The sequence below is a fragment of the Sylvia atricapilla genome, chromosome 12 (genome assembly GCF_009819655.1).
Source record: "Sylvia atricapilla isolate bSylAtr1 chromosome 12, bSylAtr1.pri, whole genome shotgun sequence".
Classification (NCBI taxonomy): domain Eukaryota; kingdom Metazoa; phylum Chordata; class Aves; order Passeriformes; family Sylviidae; genus Sylvia; species Sylvia atricapilla.
This window is the reverse complement of record NC_089151.1, coordinates 18,504,160-18,522,149: the sequence shown is the minus strand read 5'-3', so window position 1 is coordinate 18,522,149 and position 17,990 is coordinate 18,504,160. Positions and strand designations below refer to the sequence as shown.

Genomic DNA, 17,990 nt, shown 5'->3' with positions numbered 1-17,990 from the left:
TCATCTTTTATGAGTTAATATGGAACTGTAAAATAGTAAAAACAGTGGTAACATGGCAGGTATATTGATAGAATAAAGTAATTTGCTTTGCAATTCTGTCTGTGGAAAAAAAAAAAAAAGGAAAAAAAGAGAAAAAGTACAGAAGTAGAAATTGCTACAGTTTTAAGAAATTCCTGAGAGATGTCTACCTCATTTACTCCTATAAACTGAACTACAGAGGTACTTGTAGAGCAAAAATATTGAAGTACTTTCTTATATGATTAGCTCTACGTCTTGCCTCTCCTGTCCAACAAATAATAATTTCTAGTTCTTTGCATTTCTCACATTTTTCTGGAAGTAATAAAATATTTATTCTTTGTGGAGCCAGTTTAATTTTTTTCTCATCTCCAGCCAGTAAAGCACTGATGTAGTGCATTATTGGTATGCAACTTGTGTCGTCCCCAACAAATTTGTAGTATTTGTCTGATATGTAATTGTAATGGTATAATACATGAGAGAGAATAATTCAGTAAATTTCTTGTGAAAAACAAGGAAACAGAGCTGTTTTCTCTGAGGCTGGTAAATCAACAGATACCAGTATGTGCCTAGAAAATCTGGAGGTTGTATTTCTGGGAGAGGGAAGTGGCTGCATTAAAACTCATCCTGTGTGCTTAAAAATGCACATAACTCCCATCCACCAGCGTTACGATCTCTTGTTCTCTGTGGCCATCAGTAAAAAACATTTATCTTTGTCCTTCTCAACAGCCACTGGACTTTGAGACTAAAAAGTCCTACACCCTGAAGGTGGAGGCAGCCAACATTCACCTGGACCCTCGTTTCCTCAGCGGGGGCCCCTTCAAGGACACGGCAACTGTGAAGATCGTGGTGGAGGATGCTGATGAGCCACCAGTCTTCTCCTCTCCCACTTACCTGCTGGAAGTACATGAAAATGCTGCTATCAACTCTGTGCTGGGGCAGGTGACAGCCCATGACCCCGACGTGTCTTCCAGCCCCATAAGGTAGGGCTGCTTTAAGGTGTTCTTTGGGAATACTACTGGCAGATCCCAAGTGGATTCCCCCACTCATTGTCTGACTGTTTTCATGCTGTTCTGTTTCTGTGAAAATGCCTGGATAGGATTTGGTTTATGATCTTAGATTTATCAGTTCAGATCATTTTCAAAGTCCATGAAATGCTCCTTGCCATAGGAGTAGTCTTATGAAACAGAGGAATGCAATGAAAATAAGAAATGTGAGTGGTTCTTATGAGAAATGAGATTGGATGGGGTTGAATCATCAGAGTGTATCTCTGCAGTGAATTTAAATAATCCAGTAGTGTCTGCACTAACAATACTGAGTTTGTGCCGTGCAGTTGTAAGGTTGTCAAAACATATTTTGTATTCCCCTGTCTAAACCCTTTCCTGGTTTAAAGATACAAAGTCAGAGATGATTATTCCCGTATGACTTTTGCATCTTCAGTTTATAATATTTTCCCTTTTGATCTAATTTGAACAAACCCTTCTATTCCAGTTTGATCAGATCAGTGGATTTTATCTAATTTGATGAGCACACATGTTCCCCTCCCCCTTGGTAGTGATCACATAGTGTGGTGAGTGTTCCAAAGCACATTCTGCTCTGTGTAGTAATGCCTGCTAAAAGCATTAGGAAAACCAACACCAAAATGGGAGATTCATAGCAAAAGTATATGTGGAGAGTCTATTTAATAGTAATCATTGCTGTGCATTGCTGCCTCAGGGAATTTAATCCAGGCAAGCAGTCTGCAGCATCAGGAGGATGATGTTAGCTTTTATAATCCATCATTTTCTGTCACCATCATTTTCTAATCATTGTCACTTCCATCAGGTTTGTTGCAGAGCTGGACTTTAAACTTTATGTAGAGGCCCCACATGCTGCATATCATAGAATGGTATCCTCAGAATTAGAAATTCAGAATTTTCAACGTGTTTGGCCGCTTTAGAAATTCTCTGTGAAGAGTTGGAGAGTAAGTTTGGGTTCTATACAACTTCCTCCTGAGGGGCAGCTCCAATCTCTGCTCTGGGCCAGGGGCAGCACCCAGGGAAGGGCTGGAGCTGGGCCAGTGCAGCCTCAGGCTGCAGAGCAGGAACAGGTTCTGCTCCCCCAGAGGGTTCAGGCAGTGCCCAGGGAATGGTCCCAGCCCTGAGGCTGCCAGAGCTCCAGGAGCCTTTGGACAGCACTGCCAGGGGGGCACAGGGGGATTGTTGGGGGTCTGGGCAGGGACAAGACTCAGAATAAATAATCCTGGTGGGTCTCCTCCCACTCAGGATATCCTCTGATTCTGTGATTCTCATTTCTAAATCAGCTAGGTAAACACAGCACCAGCCACCATAGATTCCTAAACAAAAATGCCATAGAATGGCGGGGCTTGATTTGTCACAGTTGAAGCAGTGGCTTCATGCCTGATTTTTCTGCTGCTGCCCACTGGTGTCTGTGGTACAAAAAGGATCCTCTGAAAGGTGTGTGAGACTAGCTATGGTGACAGGGAGTTGCCTCTCTTCCCTCCATAGCAATTTCTCTTTTCAGTTGAACCTCAGTTCCTTCCCTCTGCCCTGCTCTGCTTTGCTCTTGGCTTGGTCCTGGCTCCTCTGCCTCTTCCCATCCCCTGTTCCTCATCCCAGCCTGCCTTCACCCCAGCTTTTACCTTGGCTGTTTTTCCACTCTTGTTCCACTGCCTTGGAATTCTTTTCTCACTTTGCTCAAACTCTTAATAATTTAGACTATTTACAAACCTACTTCTGTTCTGAAACTTACCCTCTTTATTCTGTCCAAGCCCAAGAAATGGATCTGAGTAAAAGGTTTACCTAATTTCCACTTTTTCATCATTTTATAAATCAAGAGATCTTTAGACTTTAAAAAACAAAAATACTTCGTGTTTGTAAACTGAGTTAGAATGTTATTGCTCATCAGATCATATAAAAGCACTTAGTGTACATGGAACAGAACTGGCCAAAATACATTTAAGCAAAAAGGTAATTTAATAGTATGATTTATGTCTTTTCTTTAAGTAATTGATACAGTACTTTATCAGATTTAATCTTTTCTAAAATATTGGCTTAATAGCTAATTAAGGAGTATACAGAGCTCAATTTTCTACACAACTTTTTTGTTCTTGTTTGCTTGCCTGAATAATTTGGATTTATCTGGGAGAGCTCTAGAAAGCTCAATTTCTATTTTTTTCTTCATTTTTTTTGCGTTAAAAATACTTTAAGGACAGAAAATATTTTAAGTTAATAATTCTGCTATTAAAAGAGGGAAAATACTAGTTGGAGACAAGTAGGGAGCAGGTATACAATTCCTTTTCATCCAGTTTGGAACAAAATAGGAATCTGGCAGGTTCTAACAGAAACATATTCAAGCACAGGTTTCATTGATTGGAATGTACATTTCAGGTGTTTTTTTCTGTTATTGTATCATGTAGATGGTGCAGATTTTATGCATATTTTCTGTGATACCACTTCAAAAATATTAAACTTTAATTAAAAAGCTGAAAAATTACAATTAGCTGTTCTAAAGCTAATGGACTATTTTAATGTTAAGGTTACCTGGCCTTTTAAAAATTATTTTAGTTCTTTTTTCTCCTTCAAAGCAGAACTTTAGCAGACAACAACGAATTGTATTTCAAGGAAATTACATTTCTTCAATAGATATCTGTTCTATCAATACTTTGCTTAGACAGAGCTACTGTGTACATTTGTTATAAAAACCCAGGCAGCACAAACAAAATATGAATTGCCTTCTGTGCTCCCAATACCACGTCTGCTTTGCATTAGTCTGATACACAAAGGCTCCACAAGTTCATAGGATGGAAGTGCCACAAATGAAATAAAACCTGGATGTCTCGGAACATGGGAAGAGTCTGCTAATTAAGTCAAAGGATAAAATGTTAAAGAAATCAGAAAAATTATTATAAAATACAGCCTGGAAAGAAGCTTGATGTCTCAGTGGAGTATGTCTGTGCCCAAGGCAGTGGTTGGAATGAGATGATCTTTAGGGTCGTTTCCAACCCAGTCTATTCTAAGATTGTTTTTTTGTTTTTGGTGGGTTTTTTTTTGTATTTGGGTTTTTTTCTTAAATTGTTTATCCTCATTTAGTAGTTTGTTTATAATGCTTGCTTAGAAAAGATGAAGCATTGTCTGAATTTTCTTTTACTTTATTTAAAGGCACAAAGCCTCTTATAGCTTTAAAAGCAGGTGTATGGATGGATTTTTGGGGCTGTCCTGTGCAGAGCCAGGAGTTGAATTCAATGATCCTTGTGGGTCAGGATATTCTGTGATACTTTTCTAATCTATCAGCTTTAAAATAAACAGCAGAAGCTCCTTTTGATCCTTAGTTGCCATTGTGCAGTGCATGCTGCTTAAGGGCCTCCCATATTTAAGGCTGATGGTGAAAAGGTAAACAGAGTTGGGTAATTTGAAAGCAAAACCAGTGAGACACTCCAAGTCAGAAATGCAATTTAATAGGAAGAGGGAAAAAAAAAATGTAAAATAAAGTAAATGCAGTAATACAAAAGACCACTGACAGAGTCAGAATACAGCCTGACACACCGTTGGTCAGGGTGTTGTCAGGGTGTTGGAAACAGTCCAAAGTCAGCCCTCCTGGAGTGGCTTCCTGTTGGAAGCAGTGATGATTCTGTGGAGCCAAGGGTCCAGAGAAGGGTCCAGAGAAGGGTCCAGAGAAGGGTCCAGAGAAGGGTCCAGAGAAGGGTCCAGTCTTCCTTTGGGAGTCCTGTGGGAACCCTGGATGTCTGGTGACACTTGTGGCTCCTTTTTATCTAGGTGAAGATGGTTTGGCTCCTCCTCCCTGGGTGGAGCATCTCACAGTGGGATGATGTAATGTGTCATGTCATTGGTGAGTTTTAATGGCCCATTAACAGAGGATATCCCCATGGAGGCTAATGGGAGGGTGAACAGAGATAAGAAACAATGCCCCACCTAGTTTTAACAGCTGGTTTGTTATCAGAAAGGCAGCCACCCCCTTCATCCTGGAGTTACAACAGATAAAGAAAAAACACCTCCACAACTGGTTTTCAACAGATGGAATAGAATAAACTTTTTTTTTTTTTTTTTTGGTTACAATACCCAAGACAGTAATAATTGTAAAAGTGGTCTGTGGTTTGTTGTGTTCCAGCCCAGCAATGCCAGGATGGTGTGTCAGCGTCACATCTGGATGCATGCCTCTCCTTTGGGAAAGGGGTCCAGTGAGTCCAGCTCAGCTGTGAGGCTTTGCTGTGGCTAGTGTGGGCAGGGTGGCACATCCTGGGAGCAGCTCCAGCCTGGGAAGATCATCCCCTGTTGGCACACAGCTGTGGGTTCAGCAGGGCTCCCTCCATGTTCCTGGTGTCACTTTACAGCCATGCTCTCTTTATCAGCAATGAATTATCTTGGATAAAGCATGATCCAGGCACATAGCAAAAAGCATGAGTAATAAGTTTCTTCCTATACTGCAACTGCCCTCTTATAAATCACTGCCCTTCAGTGGCTTTCTCTGTGCAGAGATAAGATTCACTGGAGCAGGTTTTCCCCATTCCCTTCAGCAGAGTTTTCGTCTTTGGCAGCAGTTGATCATTTTCTTAATTCACAGCAGGCCTTAAAAACCCAGATCGAATATTTTGTGCCTCCCAAATGGTGCCGTTGTTTATCTGTCACTAAGTACCCAGTCCAATCTTCCAGGCATTATTAAAAATGGACATTTACCACTCCTGGCGTGTCACTGCTGGGGTTCAATTCTCATCAGGAGCAGCAAAAAAAGGGGTTTCTGCTCCTGTTTTACATTGGTGCAAATAAGGAGTAGATCAAATGAAGTCATAACAGCTACAGTGCAAGAGCAGGACTGAGAATAATTTCCAGGCTTCTGTTAAACCACTGTGGGGTTGTTTCTATAATTGCCATAGCAGACTCATAAACTAATCCAAACTTCCCAATAACCTGTGCTGGCTTCATGGCAATTTCAAAGATATTATTTCCCAAGATATTCTTTCCTCATTTTTAGAGAAATATATGTTTTATGTATGTTTTATGGATCTGACAATGCATTCTCATTAAAAAGACTTACAACACCATTATCATGAAAAGGAAACTGCAAATGTACCATTAGTTTTCCCAGGTTTATGACACCACAGATTTTATTTTTTGGTTTTGTAACAAATATTTATCACATTAAAATCAGGAGAGAGTTTTACCTCTTTGTTGTCTTGCAAAGACATGCACCTTATGTTAAAAATGTTTTCTCTTGAATTGCTGGGTTTGTGTTGTGAGGAAATACGGCTTGGATGGGATGAAACGGGATAAAATAAACTCACAAATGTGTCACTCCCTCTTTTAGAGCTTCAAAACTTGCATGGCAGGAAGGCCGTGAGTGGAAGTTTAAGGAAGGATTGATCCTTAGAGAAAAACTGTGTCTTCCCTCTGTGGAATTTTTGTCAAGCCCAGGTCAACTAAACCCTGAGTAGCACATGAGCATTTCATGTTTTATTTTTTTCCTGGACTGTGAAAGTTTCATGTGTGTTAGATATCAGTAGAGTTCTTTCAGCAGCATTACATAAAACTCAAGAATGAAAAGACAGTTTTAAGTGATGACTCCTTAAAAGGAGGTGATTGCTGTCTTTTTCATGTATTTTCTTGAGTGAGATCTTAAACCTGTGAATGGCTGTAAGGTATTTTTTACTAACTTCACTACTACTAGAATTTTACTTCTAATACTTTAATTGGAGCTAGGGAGACATCAAAATATGGTTAAGATCCATTTTGAAAAATGATTGCCTGAAGTTAAGTACCTACAGCTTTATTCTTCCACACAAGTGACCTGATTTTCAGAAATGCTGAGTTTAGTGCAATTCCCATTAAACCACTGAGAACTGAGTATGTGGAGCTCATGACAAAATCAGTTTACTTAAATGTCCATGTACACATGCATGTGTCCAGCTTTAGGCACAGTTATTTGGAATTTGATCTCATATTTTTCTGGTACTCTTCTTACCAAGCTAATAATTTTTCAGTGAGTAAAACTAGTTCTTAGAGTTTCAAACAAAACAAGTAAATATCTAACAAATCCCATTTTGTATTTAAGCTGGGGTTTTCCGTCTTAAATCCATTACTTGTTAAATATCTTACCAGTGTGATCAGGTTAGCCTTGATCTCTGGCAATGCAGTATTTAAATGCTTAAACTTTGAGATTTTGATAAGTTTTTATCATTTAGAGCTCTTTTTGAAAGTGAGCTGCATCTTACAGAATGAATTGAACAAATAATCTAATTGCAATGTAACTTTCATTCTAAATACGAAAATGTCTGATACTGAAATAATAAAATAATAAAAAAAAAGATGAACACAATAATCCTAAGCTTTGAAATCAGATGCTAATGCTGTGTCTATTAAAATCGATGGTGTTAGGCTGGAATGAGTTTGAGCTCATTGGAATATATTTATTGTAGTGTATAAAGGGACCTCAAAATCAGAATGTTTTTTGGAAATTGCTTCTGATAAAGCACAAACCAGAATGGAATAGCTGATTTTCAGATAACTATGCCATTCTCACTGTAGGAAAATGTGTTCTTTTACTTTTATTGGGGAATTGTAACAATATGCTTGCAAAAGGTAGAAAAGTGATAAGGAAGTGACAATCTGGAGTCACTTTTCTGGCCACTCCATAAGGTAATTGAGTCTGATAGCATATCCTAACTCACCCTATTGTGTCTTGCTGTAATGCAGAACAGATGTAGAAACTGCCAGAGCATGCTGGTAGCTGCTGTAATACACAGCCACAAAGGCTTAAAAGGCTTTTATATAAATCCACAATTAGGACTCAGTAAAACCCCTTGGAAGTCAATTTCTGTTAAACCATATCAATAGTTTATCACTCAACTCCCTCTTTCCCTACCTTTCCTGTCAGGAAACTGAAGGCTCAATTTTGTGATTTAGCTTTTTTTCGCGAATAATTCATTAATAAAGTAACTCTGTGCAAATGGACAAACATAAAAGCTTTCTGGAGATCTGGACCTGAGCTTTAAATCATCATCCTGCTTAATGCACCATTGGAGCAATCCACTGCAGCTCTGGCTCCTTGTCAGGCTGCCCCTGCTTGGGCTGCAGAATTTACCTGGATATTCACATTTGCAAACTCTGACTACCTGTCAGATGGAACTTGTTTGGTTAAAAATCAGTGATGTCAACCCCATAAAAGAATTGAGCCTCCAGCATTTGCAGTATTTTATAAGAAAAAAAGGTGATTCATTGTGCTCTGCCCGTGGAGCTGCTTGAACCATAAGGAAATAATGTGCCTGGTGAATCGTTCATGCTTCGTTAATCTGAAATTTATTGGTAAAATAATATTATTCATCCCTTTTTTAAAATAACCACAAAGCCCACCACTTTTGTGGCTTAATACATTACTGTTGAAATTATCATCAGTTACTGTGGAATACCATAGAAACTGTCCAATAAATGTGATGGATTGTGTAATTAACTCTTGATCAGCACCGTTTTTCAGAGATGCTACCCAGTGAACCTGAGGGCACTTTACGACCTTCACACTGGGTATACAGCTAATTACTCCTTGGGCAATAATTATTAAGAGGTTTTTTGTGCCTCAGTTTGTCATTTTGTCTTGTAAATTATTACTCTGTTGAGCTTCTCAATCCATTTGGCTATGAAACTGCAGCTCTCAGAGGGCTCCCTAAATTGTCTCTGTGACTGTGTGGATTACACCGACTTCATTAAGTAGATTACAGGGATGTCTGTTTTGCAGGTTTTCCATTGATCGCCACACTGACCTTGAGAGACAGTTCAACATCAACGCAGAGGATGGGAAAATAACTCTGGCAACACCCTTGGACAGAGAAACCAGCACATGGCACAACATCACTATTGTAGCCACTGAAACCAGTAAGTGTTGGTGTACTCCGACTGTTCTGTTGGATTTTTAATTGATTTTGACAGGCTGTGCAGTGGTAACTTTACATAATTCAGTAAAATAAAGTATGTTGGGTGTTCAAGTTAGAGAATTTTAGAAAGAAAGCTTCATTTTTGTCCAAGCTCCATTTATTTTGGTTTTCACCACTGCATATTTTTTTTCCGATGAAGATGGTGGTAGAGATTCTGAAGAGATGGATGAGTACGTGTGTACAGGGTATGCAGAGTATACATTAAAAAATGGTTTTAAAAGCCCAAACCAAAGCCTTATAATCAGCTATATTAAGACAGAAAAGAATTAAAGCTTGGCTCAACCCAGACGTTCTTAATTCTGAGTGCTATTATGTTTCAGAGCCATAAATGATTAAGCACAGGGGTAATGTTGCATGAAAGTAGTGCTGTTGGATACATATGGATGAGTTTACTCACACCCAGCTCCCAAGAACCTGCATTGCTTAGGTCCACAGAGTCCTGGTGGCTGCTCTGCACGCCTGAGTCAGGAGAGCTGCCCTGCCTGGCAGTACGGGTCAGAGATTTTAATCAAGGAGAATTTTTAATTAATTTGGAGCTGCTGACAGGATCACACACGACAGTGTAATTTATTATTCACATTGGCACTGTGTTTTAGACAATGCATTTGACACAAGTGTGTTGAGGCAAAGGAGCAGGTGGGGAAGGTGGGGCTGCCACCCCGTGTCGTGTCCTGACCTGGAACACAAACCCTGGAACCCTCTCTGCTGATGCCTGTGTTGTGCACCCGGTGTTTGTGCACACACTTGGGCCAGCACTGTAGGAATATCTGTCTCCAGAGCCTGGTGGTCAGTGCTGCTCCCTCCTGCGTGGAAAGAACTGTGTGGTGTGATGTTTGCTTTCCCCCCGGTCTCTGCTTTGAAGGATGCAGCATTATGGTACAGAGCATGTGAAGCTCAGTTTCATGGTACTATAGCTGTGAACATAATAAATTGGGGGATAAAATATACTTATTTGTCCCATTTTTTGTTGACTGACATCTTTCCTGTGGTACTTGTTTTCAAAACCAAGTATACTAGGAATCCATGACACACAGAATTGGGAAAGATGGGTCTGGGTATGACCTGAGCTCCCAAATTACAACCCTTGTACCCTGTGTTCCTCTGACCCACCTCAGCAGTTTGGGGATTTCATTGCCAATAGTGCCAACAGTGCCCTGTTACTGTGCCACCTTGCAGCCAAGCAATACTTCAATAAATTAGCAGAAATACTTTCTGCTTGCAGGGAAGCCGAGCCTGCAGGGAAGCATATGAGGAAAGAAAGGCAGGTGTGGTTTAATCAGGCATATTTTTTCAGCCTAATATCTAACCAATTAATAGTTGTAATTTTTTAAAGGAAAAAATATATGAAATGTCCATACTAATTTCCTCAGAGATTTAATCATGAGATTAACCAACAACATGGAAAGCAGAATTATTAGTTTATGATCCTGCACTCTCAGATGCTGGAATAGTAAAATGTAAAGTGAAGTAATTTTACAATTTATTTCCTCCAAAAAGTCAAAATGGAACAAGATGAAAGCAAAAATTTCGCAAGACACTCCTTCAGTTGATCTTTATATCTCCTTTACATGTGTGTCAGAGCAAAGTTGCCAGAAGTGCACTTTACTGAGCCACACAAGCATGAAGTCTGCCTGTTGCATTTTCAGTTTTTTAAACATAATTATCCTCAAGAATTTTGTAAGAAATCAGCCTTGTCATTAGACTTCATGGGAGCCTCAGCATCTACTGCTATTGTCAAATTGCCTCTTATCAGACTGGCTATGAGAATAATAATGCCAATCTTGTTCTAAGCATTTGTGTTCCTGCTGATGGCTTATTTTTGCTTTCCTAATATAATTATTTGACATTTACATAAAACAAGGGCTTAATTTCATAGACTACTGTCTTTGCTTATTTAAGTGAAATTATTTTTAAGCTCCTCAAGCAGAAATTAAATTTGCTCACAGAACTGTCAAACAGGGGAAAATGGGCATTTTTAGATTTTTTTTTTCCAAGACAGTAATAGACAAAATCTCTGTTGTAAAATAACAGAAATCTGTTGGAGGCAGACACAAGTAGCAAATGCAAATACAAAGTGTGTCATTACGATGCTTTCACTGACAGTCTTATTAATGGACTGCTGATCTCTCGCTGGAAAAGAAATCTGTCGGAATTGTTTGTGCAGGAACATTTCCTCTTCCTGGGCTGGCTGCTTCCCAGGGCTTGTGCAAGGCTTTCCATCTGCAGGGCAATGACCAGGCCATTTAATTGCCATTAAATTTGCTTATTACTCATAAGCTATCATACAGGATTTTTATTTCGTGATTCCCAGCATGGTAGATCCTAAATATGCCTTAATTTAGCAAGGCTTTCATAGATAAACACCAACTTTTGACGAACTATAATTCACTGTTTGAGAGCTTTGTGCTAGTAAGGTACCTGCATCTAAATTTGTGCTCTAAGCTGAGGTAATTTTTGGCAGTTTCCTGCTTGATCGTGACAAATTTATTTATTTGTATCATCCCTCAGCCACCATCTTAAGGAAGCATCTTCCAAGGCAGGATTGGTGTGGCTGAATGGAGTGTTACCTGAAATGGGGATGAAGATCCTCAGTCTCAGACTGACTGATCTTTTTAAAAGTGATCAGATTTAAAATGTGTGTGGATAATTTTAAGCATTTTTAGTCTTAATTCTCCAAAATATGAATTTAACCTTTTCATGTCTAGCAAAACAAGGGGGAGAAAAGTGTGAGCCAGCGGGGAATGTGATTTTTCTAATGTGTACTTGACAGGCAAAAGACTAGCGTGGGGTTTTTTTGTGGGGTTTTTCATTTGGTTGGGTTTTTATTTAGAAGAAATAAATATTCTGTTCTCATTCATAGGCAAGTGTCTGGCCAGTGTCCACCACCCTTGTTCAGAACAAATTCGTGCTGTTGGTGACAAATAGCATTACCATCGTATTCTGAGACACGTACGAAGTGAGATATTTTGGATGGTGCTGTTCCCTCCTTTACTTTCCCATTGTTGACAAACTCTTTTGAAGGAGTTTCTAGTTTCCTGCAGCCTTTGTTTTCAGGTAGTTGAACTGACCAGCCAGACTAGAGAACAGCAGCCTTGAGTGGCTGTCCCTCAGACATTTGCCCGGATTTTTGTATTGCCTTTAGGTTCTGGTTCCTGAGATGCATGGGCAGTGCTCAGGGTTTTTGCCTCCTGTTTAAATCCCAGTAACCACCCTGCATTCTGCTTGTGTTGAGGGACACACCTGGTGCAGGCAGCTTGGTTTGCAAGCTGCAGGTTGAGTTCTGGGTGGGAGCCCTCAGAGACAGAAGGATGTGACTGTGACCCTTTGCATGGCAAGGGATCCAAGGACCTGTGGCACAGCTGGGTGAGGGACACCCAGAGTTGGGGCAGGAGCCCAGGGCTCAGGAAGAAGAGCCAAAGCTTCCCTGTCCTCAGGCTGTGAAGAGATAAAAGCCTTTGTGGGGTTCCTCCTCAAAGACACAGGCTCAGGCTGTGGCTGTGTTACTGTGCTGGGAATAAATGGCTTTAAGGAATGCGAAATCTGTGACTCTGCTGAGGGAAACCTGGGCTGGAACCAGTGAGGAAACCTGCTCTGGCTGTGAGTGGGGTGTGGAGAGCCAAGAGGGGACCTGGGGCTGCTGCTGAGTCCTGGCAGTGTGGTGTAGGGTGATGGGAGTGTACCTGAGAGAGTCCCACGAGTGGTCACACTGGGAGTTTCCCTTAATAGCTGCATGCCCACAAGAGCAGATTCTTTAATCTTTTTGTGGGTTCTAGAGAAAGAGCGATCTGTGGAAAAGAATGAACTGCATGAGATTAATGTGGTACAGGTGATGTTTAGGTGATACAGGTGATATTTAGGTACTGGTTTCAGTATTTCAGATTTAGTTGCATTTTCTCCTTTAAACTCCTCCTGCCTCTTTGGTCCTCTCAACAGCTACCCTTAAATCTGTCTACTAAATATATTTTGCACATTTTTCCTTTTGTGTGATTTCTTACATCTCTTTCTTATAGGATCAAATTAATTTTTGGTTCTTTGTTGCTTTTTTCCTCACTTGTCTCCTCTGTGCTTAAGAATTCTGCCATACGGATTTTTAAGAGAAGATAACGTTAGAAAGAACCTTCATGTTTTTGAGAGATGCCTCTGAAATGCAGGCTTAGGGTGTGCAGATGAAATACACTCGTGGCAAGGGCGACACTCAAAGCTATTGAACCTGTGAATTGATACTTAAATTTTCTTTCTGCCTACCCATTCATCCAAGTTTACCCTGCTGAATGGAAAGGAGCAGGAATAGCCAGGTGATGACAGGCTGGAGGAAGCAGGTTCACTGGTGAAATGGTTCCCTCAGAATGAACCTTTGTGCTCTGTGGATGTAAAGGGTGAACGCTGTCATTGACTCTGGGCTTTGAACACTGACCTAATGAGATTTCTCGTTAGTTTGTGGTGTGGCTGAGACTTACATGAGCTTGAAGTTGTAGCCAAGGTTGGGAGGTTTATTTGAAATTTAAATGCTTGAGAGAGGGGTGAATGTAGTCTTGCTCGGTAAGTCAGAGTTGATAGTGCTGCTCATGTGTTTGAGCTCTCTGGAGCTATATCCTGAACAGGAAAGGAATCTGGGGGCATGTGCGAGGATTTTTTGACAGCCTGAATTGCAGTGCAGTAAGAATGAATGATTAAATTACAGACGTCGCTTTTGGTGCATCTTTTTTTGTGTGTACAAAGGCTCATCACATCTTTGGTTCTTTGCTGCTTGCTTGAAATGAATTTTCTACCATTCAGTAAAATCTAGTGAAGTCAGGATAGTCAGATGCGATCCCATTCTCCTGAACCCACAAATACATTTCTTCGTTGTGCAGATTACAATTATAGCTGTAACTGCTGCTCCCATTGACATGCTTGTGTTGCTGGCATTAACTGGCTGCCAATTTTGCTGGGCAGTGAAGCAGAGCAGGGTTCAGGCTGGGCTTAACCTCCTCAGTATTCTCCCAGTTTCTTGCACAGGTTTTGCCGCACTTACCACGTTACGTGCTGTCAATGCAAGTCAGAGGAAAAGAAAATCAAATAGCCATGACTTATTTATTAGACCATTTTTCCTACAGATTCTGAATGGAGCTCAGAATCACTGATCATTCAAGCGATCAGATTGCCAGACATGGATAAGGCATGTAATAATTAAACTCTGTCCTCTCTCTGCCTCCAGCTCCATGGATTTCCATTTCCATTTTCTAATGGCTGGAGCAGCCACCTCACAGACACTTTCCTAGGACACTCACAATGTGGGCCATTAATACTAAGGAAATGCCCATCATTGCTGGTTAATTAATATAACAACAGCAGTAATAAATGGAGAACTGGTGTAGTTTGAAACCAAAGCAGACTTATCTCAGAGAAGCTGGTTTAACTTAGCCTAGAAGGAAATTTATTAGCAACAGAATTTGACTGCACAACATTCCTCTGATTTAAATATGAATATACTGATATTTGCATACTCATCCCTCCGAAACTGAAGCTGAGATCTACTTGAGATACAGGATTCTAGTGAGTTCTTTGGAAACAAAATATACTGCAATGCCTTCATTATTAGCAATGCTTATCTGAAATTCCCTTTTTAAAAAGTGAGGTAATCTTTTCCCCCAGAATATGTGTATTACATAGTAGAACTTCCTTGAATGATACCATAGATTTCAACAAGTACAAACTTCTAAATATATTCCACTTGGCTGGCTCAGATTTGTGACAAACACATCAATAAATAACAGAAAGCCTGGCTCATTATCTCTAACGACAGCTAAATGATGATCCCTTTAAAGTCCTCAGGCTCATAGTCACCCGATGTAGCACTGAGTGGACTGCTCAGGGTTTAGATTTTCTTCTGAGCTGTGTTATGATGATTTGCAGCACTGGATTCTTCTCTCTCTTAGGCTGGATGTTAGGAAAGAATTGTTCCCTGGCAGGGTGGGCAGGCCCTGGCACAGGGTGCCCAGAGCAGCTGTGGCTGCCCCTGGATCCCTGGCAGTGCCCAAGGCCAGGCTGGACATTGGGGCTTGGGGCAGCCTGGGACAGTGGGAGGTGTCCCTGCCATGGCTGGGGTTGAAGATTATTTTTAGGTCCCTTCCAACCCAAAACACTCTGAGGTGCTGTGATCCTCACACTCTGCACATCACACTCACAGACACACAACAGAGCAGTCTGCTAGGAAATTCTAAAGCCAGTGCCTGGGAAAAGATATTTCTTGTAGCCTGGAGCTGTGCTTTTAGTCAAGGTTTAAATCTCTGAATGAAAAGTTTTAATGGAATTTCTGTTGTCCTTATTCTGCAGGCACTGCAGTCACAGAGATGTTATTTTCATTGGGATTGACTGCTTGATCAAAGAGTTCTTGGCACTCACCCCACGTGCCAAGCAAGCAGTACTCCTGTGGCAGCCTCAGCCCCCTGCCCAAGGGCTGGGCAAAGCACCAGAACTGCCACAGCAAGTAGAAAGTCTCCTGAATAATTATTCAAAGCAAGAGGTGAAAATCTAGACAAGATCTTGAAATGTAAATGGTGATTTGACCACAATAAATATTTTCCAGGCCCAGAGGAGAGGCATCTCAAGGACAAAGCTGTGGGCTCTGACACAGGTAATTACCCACACCAACGGCCTTCTTTGGAAATGAAGAAGTATGAGGCAATTTTGTCACCTAATGGGAAAGGGCATAAAGCCAGAAAGGCTCTATATGGTTTACTGAGAATATAAATAGAGTAATTGAATCATCACCCAGCACATGCACTGCAAAAGTTATCTGTAGTGTGTTTTCCTTTAAAAAAAATGCAAGGACACTAATTAAAAAGGAAGAGATACATATTTCTTCAGAACAAGCCTTCAGCTACAATGTACATTTTAATGCCATGAATACCTTTGCTTTCATTATGCTTTCATTTATTTAATTTTATTTAGCCTTTTATGGTAAAAATAACTGTAGGCATTATTAGCAATAATTCTAACATTTTAGGGAGTTACTTTGGTACATCATATAATTATCTCTAACTTAGGGCTGAGTAAATTTCAGTAAGTTTCAGACAGAGAAGGAAATGAGCCTTTATGGAGGTTTAAACAAGAGAAGCTCAAGAATATTAACCTTTTCTGCTTGACCCTTTTTGCTCTGGTTTAGTGGAACTCAAACTATATAATCCATCATTTTTACACTAAAACACAGAATTTGCCAAGGTGGTTTTTATCCTTTTGCACGTAACTGGAGGGTTACACAGAGCTCCTCAGAGCTGGGTCACTGAAGGTTTGCCATTGGGCAGTGGAGGGCTGCTGCACCTTGTCAAGCCAGTTTGCATTTCTCAGCTGTGAAACTCTATTCGGACATAATACAGATTGTCCCATTAGTGTTTCACACAGCTCTGGAATAGCAAGAGAGGTGATCCACATGGATAACAGCATGGGGTTGGCCATATTGTGAGGAAATGCAAATGGGAAAGGAGTGTGCTTGTCAAACAATCTCTGTGGCCTCAGTAGTTCAGGAGCAAGCACTGAAATTCAGGTATGGGATGCTGAGTAGAAGCTGGAGACCTCTGATTCCAGAGGGAGGCATGGAAGGCAGCTGTGAATAAAGCATCTGAGTAATTCACTAAAAAAAAAATCCAAAAAAAGGTCAAAGAAAGCAGTAAATGTCATTACAACAAGGAAAAGGAGAGAGATTTGCAGTAACAGTCTAAATTATACTTCTGTTTTCTGAGCATTATAAATCCAAGCTGAACATCTGAGTTCTAGATTGGCAAATATTCATTTAGTAAATTTATACTGGGGTTGGACCACTGTTCAGAGCTTAAACCACTAAAGGTTTAAGGCATTAGGTGGTGTAGAAGGAAATAAGGTTTCCTGGGCCATAACACAGGGAAGAATTCAAAGAAGGAATACAAGCAGAAAGGTACATGACTAATTAGAGCACATAAGATTTATTAGTTACTTTGAGGAGATTTAGAGGCTGGTTAAGCTGACCATATAGGTGATGCATAAATGATATATAGATGATATATAGATATATGTTATATTAGCAAAGTGCATCTTTACCCTGACCAGCTACCAACTGGCCATGTGCACTTTGAATATTCGAATTAAAAGTTCTAAAGAAAATAAGATTAATCTTAAAAATACTGTGTGGGATTCTCCTCATTTGAGCACCTGCGTTCATCAGTTCTGAGCAGATTGGGACTATCTGAAATCTCCACTGGTTTTTCTGCATGAGAGCAGGTTGGAGCAGGGGTTTGTAACTCAATATAATTTCAATCAATCTTGAGGCACATTTCTATCTAGAATAAAGACTCTGAGTAGCATGCTCTGAGCTTCTGGCAAAGGTGCAGGGCAGGAAAAAATGGAACTATTTTCTGTCTGAAAAACAAAGGAAATGGTGTTTTTAAATGTACATTCTGATGTGCTGGAGAGGTCTTTTTTGCTTATCTCTGAAGGTATGCAAGAAAGAAAGTTTGATGCTGAACTCCTAGAACTTGATATCTATCCAGGATATCCAGCAATATTTTCTGCAAAGGAAACAAGAGTAATTAAATTGCACTGTTAAGAAAATCAGTCTCAGAAAGGAATATGAGCTCTAAAAGTAATGACATTTAAATGCTTCTATAATAAATTCTGCTTTAATAAAAATCTTTATTAAAGCATTTTGATGTTTTGTCTATGAGTAAGGGAGGGATTTCATTTGAGCTATAAATCATTTTACTTCAATCATGAAATCATTTCAAATAAAAACCCCCAAATATTCCAGACGGCTCGTCCTCAATCAGTCTGCTTATTGTTATTATTATTGCTGCTAGTCATTAGAAAATTTCATAGCTAATTATAATTGACAATAAGACCTTGCATATCTAAGTCAATATTTTTATAAGATTTTAATATGCATGAGATATTAGCATATTAATAATATAATTGCTCTAAAGTGTGGGACAGACTCCTGACTGTTTTATGGCAGCACAACTCCCTTGGTTTAGTTGGAATTGAGGAACACAGCAGCAAATCATGTCCTGGTACTTTTAAAGTTCTG

General features: G+C 40.0%; 1 protein-coding gene across 1 annotated transcript in view; it reads left to right on the top strand.

Moving 5' to 3' along the window:
- CDH8 (cadherin 8) overlaps positions 1-17,990 on the top strand; it is a 139,480-nt gene that overhangs the window by 76,818 nt on the left and 44,672 nt on the right. Inside the window, exons 6-7 of the mRNA XM_066327958.1 lie at positions 745-998; positions 8,758-8,894. Coding sequence (XP_066184055.1) covers positions 745-998; positions 8,758-8,894 — 391 coding nt within the window. The remainder of the gene's footprint in view (positions 1-744; positions 999-8,757; positions 8,895-17,990) is intronic.